Source organism: Temnothorax curvispinosus, unplaced genomic scaffold, assembly GCF_003070985.1.
Source record: "Temnothorax curvispinosus isolate PA1 unplaced genomic scaffold, ASM307098v1 QBEX01008404.1, whole genome shotgun sequence".
NCBI lineage: Eukaryota > Metazoa > Arthropoda > Insecta > Hymenoptera > Formicidae > Temnothorax > Temnothorax curvispinosus.
The window spans coordinates 1-5,502 of NW_020218184.1; the positions used below are offsets into that span (position 1 = coordinate 1).

The 5,502-nt window shown below is 43.6% G+C and overlaps 1 protein-coding gene across 1 annotated transcript; it reads left to right on the forward strand.

The window, feature by feature from the left end:
- The first annotated feature begins 3,451 nt into the window (after window positions 1-3,451).
- LOC112457889 (RING-box protein 1A) lies at window positions 3,452-5,147 on the forward strand. Its single transcript, XM_025021187.1, has 5 exons — window positions 3,452-3,590; window positions 3,767-3,794; window positions 3,912-4,033; window positions 4,521-4,606; window positions 4,841-5,147. Exons 1-5 carry the CDS (start codon window positions 3,498-3,500, stop codon window positions 4,851-4,853), a joined length of 342 nt encoding a protein of 113 aa, XP_024876955.1. The 5' UTR covers window positions 3,452-3,497; the 3' UTR covers window positions 4,854-5,147.
- Window positions 5,148-5,502: the final 355 nt, after the last annotated feature.

Sequence of the window (5,502 nt, forward strand, 5' to 3'; positions counted from 1 at the left end):
CTACCATATCACCAAAGAATACATCCGATTGCTTGCCACTCAGCACCCACTCCTGATAAAGAGTCAAGTTTTTCTCCGTGGGTGGGATCAACCAAAAGATTTTGCCACCACGCAGGATGTGATACCACACGCTCGTACCACCAAAGTCAACGTGAAAGTCAGTGTAACAACCTTTTACCGACATTAAACAATACTTCTGTACTTTCGGATACATCATGTCCTCTAGTAGATTGGTAGATTCCACCTGAGCCTCCTTCAGATGCCTCGGCCACACTACGTCTACCCAATCTACTTGTCGCACTAGTGCAGGCGATTGTACGTAATTCTCTAACTTGGTATGACTAAACTCTAATGAGATCACATTCAACAAGCGTTCCTTGTTGGGATCTTCGTAATACTTCTGCCACTCCTTCATAGTCATATCTTCATTCTTCTGAGTATTAACGTCCATAACGTCTAGCACTCTCTTAGAACCTATCAATACAAATGCCGTTGTTAAACATCTATCGAGCAACATCTATCAATCTGTCAAGTTTTTCTCTCCCTAAAAAAATCTGGCACTTACCAACACAGGTTCTGACGTCGTTAACGGAGAAATTGGAGCTGGGTACTCGCAAGCCCAGCCCGGACTTCTCTCTGAACAGCAGCGGTATCTGCAGACCATGTTTCTGCAGGTAAGTTAGATTGAGGTCGGATCCGTTCATCTCGCGGAAGAGGCCGCTGAAATTGCTCAGGTCGTACTTCTCGCCCTCGATCTTCTCGTCGAGCGGGAAGGTCCTACGGCCCTCGATCTCCTCGTCGCCTATGGTCCAGTCGTCCGTGTACAGCTTCCTAGTTCGCTCGCGCTGTAAGATGGCACACACGCGGGATGAGAGACAACACGTGGAGACACGGATGCCGCTCGAGGCATCACTCGACGCGGCGGCGAGACGCGAACGTCGACGTCGTCGTTGCCGTTGCCGTCGCCAGCAACGGCATCCGACGTCGTTGACTCCGGCATCGACGCCGGCGTCGTCGCGCGCGCTCTTTGTTTACCAATTGGCGCCTCTTCGGGAGCGGAGCGGAGTCGTCGGCCATTGCGGACGTGCAGCCAGAAACGTATCACCGGAATCTCATCGGAATTGCACGATAGGCGTTACGGAAATGACAAGACGAGCTCGCGACCCACGTTAGCACGATCGTACGCGGCCTGTCTTGTATTTTACTACATGTTAGACGCGACGCGCCAGTGACGCCGCGAAAACACGTTCCTCGCCCGTGTGTAGCAGCGGAACAGCTACGCCATTTTCCTGCCGGTCAATGCTGCCAACCGTCTCTCTCTCTCTGTCCTCCCCCCAACCCCTTACTCTATCGCCCGCTGTGCGACAATTCTCTTGAGATTTTCGAAAGCGCGCGTTTCGCGTTTCGCGCGTCGGATCTTGGAAAGGAGAGCGCGGGAGCGAGAGAGGCCGATGGAAATGTCGGAAAGAAATATGGTATTGGCCCCGTGAAATATTGGCTCGCGACTAGGGTTGTTACTTTTGACAACTTCGAAGATTCACAGCTTCGAAGTTAACTTTGAATAACTATCGAAGTTGTAAGGTGCCAATTTCAGGAGACGCTGAAAATGAGCGTCAACAAGGTGAACGTGGTGGTTTCGCTTTGACGCTATATAGCATCAAAGAAATAAAGTTGAATTTGTTTAAATCGTCCCAGTACAATCAAACATACACTTCGAAATACGTAAAATATTAATTATTTTCAAGTAATGTCTTCACGTAATAATTATTTTATGGATACATATATTATATAAATAAAAGATAATAGGTACTTTCCATTTACATCAAAACTCAGATAATTCTCACTTGTGACGTCGTTTTATCCTTTTTGGCAATTAATGAATAATAAAGATAGAATGACATCACAAGTGAGAATTATCTGAGTTTGGATGTAAATGGAAAGCAACTATTATTTCTAAATATTTTTGCTTGCTGAAAATGAGCGTCGAGCGTCAACATGAAAAGGCGCCTTAAAATATGTCTTTGAAGCTTGAAGCTTTGAAGTTCGAAGTTGATTTCGAAGCGGCATAATTGCAATATTCCTAGCATTGCTGACACAAGGGGAACAAATTAATTCCGAAAATGGGGACTCTATTTTGAGAGTTATGAGTTTGATTCTTCCCTTGCCGGCTTTTCCCTTGTCTTTTCAATTCCTTTTGCTCATTTTTTACAGGCACGGAGGACGATACATCGCCGCGGGAAGATATTCGACTAAGTACGTGCCGTTCGACGTACTTAATATCGTACTTAATATCGAAATGGCGGCGAAGAAATTAAACGGCTCGACCGCTCGAATACATAATTCCGTCGTTTCGCGCCAGTGGCGGGCGGATTCGGAGTCGCGCATGCGCGCAGGGCCGCCATATTGTGCGCGTCGCGTCGCGTTCGATTGCCGCCGGGACGTAGCGGCTCCGCGATTTCCGTGCGATTTTCGCGATTATTTTCTCTTTCCGGGAGCGAGTGCCGCGTGTGGACTCGTGTCGAAGGATGCCGAACGATATCGGACGATCGCCGCGTCGCGTAATCGCCCGCGCTTCTCGCGTCTCGCGTATTCCGAGTGCGACGAGCCTCGCGACGAGCGGATCGACCGGACGGAGCTTGGCGCCAACAACTTTCCGGACAGCGGTGAGTGAATCTGCATATTGCTTCTGTCACGAATCATCGCTGTCGAAGGAATATTTTAAGCGCAACGAGGAGGCAGCGGAGTTGTTTCCCGCGTCGCCTCTCCGATATTTGCAAATGAAATAAAAAATATATTTGCGTGTATTTTGTTCGTGTAACTAGAGCGCATGCGCGCGCACGCGCATGATTATTAATTTCCCGTCTCGATCGTGTTGCGAATTAATTCTCGAGCACAGCGGGCTTATTTGACGAACACGATGTTTGTTCTTTGTAGCTGCAGAACTGACTGCGCTAGTTCAGAGTTTTTTTTTCTTCCAATGTGAAGTAACCTACAATCGCGCTTGCTCCTGCGTGGAAGAGAGAGGATCGGAAAGACAGTGTGTGAAAGAGCAGAGAGAGAATCTTTCATAATTCCTCTCATTTGTCGAGGATTAGGTGTATGTATGTATGTACACTCTACCGGCAGGAATGCCTGGACATAATACATATACATATACATATATGTCACATACATATCAAAATGTCCAGGCGCATCCCTGCCGGTCAGTATACATATACATACATGCATACAATTTTGTAAAGTACCGGAGCGTTTGCGAATAAATTGACGCGCGATCGCGTTTTTTTTTTTTTTTTTTTTCCCTCAAACTACTCGTCGGGCAAATATAAATTATTCCGCTTCGACGCGCGTGGACGGAGTCACGTATACCACGCGGTTGAGTTGACCTTCAGAAGGTGTCGTTTGATCAATTGCGAACGCGAACTGCGTGTCCGGCAACTCCGGCAGCAGCAGCGCCACTTGGGTCACTCGGTCCGGCGACGCTTCAAAATTAAAGAATGGCGACGACCATGGAGATCGACGATGACGAGTGTGATCTGCCGACCTCCAGCACCGGGAAAGGCGAGAAGAAACGTTTCGAGGTGAAGAAGGTAAGGGTCGATACGTGCGTGCGAATCACGCGTGATCGAGTGCGCTCGTAGTCGCCGCGCGGCGTGCAAGCGTGAATTCTAACCTTGTTTACGCTTTGTCACTCCGCTCGGCTCCACAGTGTGCTCCTGTGATTTGTTATTTTCTTTATTGCTAAACGTGATCGTGTCCGTTTCAGTGGAACGCGGTGGCACTATGGGCCTGGGGTGAGTAAAAAGCTACGATCGAGCATCGTGACTGTACGGTCTCTGAAGCACAATGTAGTGTAGTAGTAAGTACAGCGAAACGCTCTCTAACGCAATTTCTCGCACTTTGTCTTTTAGATATTGTTGTGGACAATTGCGCTATTTGCCGTAATCACATCATGGACCTCTGTATCGAATGCCAGGCGAACCAGGCGTCCGCCACAAGCGAGGAGTGCACAGTAGCTTGGGGCGTATGCAACGTAGGTTTGATAGTACTTTGACACTGTCAAGTTTCTGTTTGGATCTTATTGTAATCGTCGTTAAATGATCAGGGTCTCAATTCTTGAATTTATTTGCAAGATAAACGTGCGTACAAATTCCATTCTTATGAAAATGTACAAGTCGATTGGCTAAAAGCTATGCTGATAGCCAATCAACTTGCAACTTTTCTGTAAGAGCCGAATTTGTTTATATATGTATACGTTTCTTTTGTGAATAAATTTAAGAATCGAGCTTCATCTCCAGGATTGGATCTTGGATTGTCTGATATTTGCGTGAATTTATGTACAATTCTTTGCTTTAACAAATCACACACACCTTTCTTTGCATATAAATTTACGCGAATAATAAAGACAACCAAGATTCAGTTCTGACTGTTTAACAGCGTTTTCCTTAATTTAATTTAATTGCATATCATATACGGTTGTATTCCACTTGTTATTACCGTAACCGTGTCTTTCTGTTCAGCACGCCTTCCATTTTCATTGTATCTCACGTTGGCTGAAAACAAGACAGGTGTGTCCACTTGACAATCGTGAATGGGAGTTTCAGAAGTAAGTAGATTTCCATTTGTTAATATATAAGTTTCGTTACATATGTGGTACTTTTGTCCTGTTTTTTAATTCTTTAAGTACAAAATTAAGAATGTTGAGATATTTAAATAGAATGTGTAAGTAGATATCTTAATAAAGTTTAAATTGAGTTTTTTAGTTGTTTTTAAGATAATTAAATAATTATGTGTATACATATATGAATAAGTATGACAATTTTGTTATTTCTATTTACAGATATGGTCATTAATCGGACGTGTTCAACTGTACAAATCGGATTTTCTTCTGTTTAGCTGTTTATACTGAAAACATTCAAACTGGGAGATTATTTTTCCGTACAGAAAATATAACCCTTACATAGAAAAGTGACAACTGTATAAGCGAAGATAAAGAAAGTGGCAAGAGATGCATAGTCAAATATAATCAAGTTTTTTAATGTTATCAGGAAACCAAATTTCAGTTAGTAGCAGATGTAAAATTAATTCAGATCACAATTTTCGTCAAATTTTATTATACAATTTATAGATTGTAAGTCTTATATAATAAATGAAAATTATGGCACACTTCTGATGATTTATCCACATCATCCCTGAACCGTTTTTTAAATGGCGATCTCGTTGAATCTTGCACTATTGCAGAACATTAAGTAATTTTTTTGATGTGGCTAATTTTTAATATTTTTAATTGAAGATATATATTTTTAAACATATAGCGCATTACATTAGTATCCGTTATTTGTACTTACAGTTACTTATATTCTTTTTTATGTGATTTTTTAACCGTAACTTTGATTAATCCGATTATACAATCTTTCAGAGATTTCGTCTAGCAAAAGTTTCGCCCCGCTCTATCGCAAAGACGACGCGAAGTGAATACGAAGGGAGTGTGGGATGAAAGCG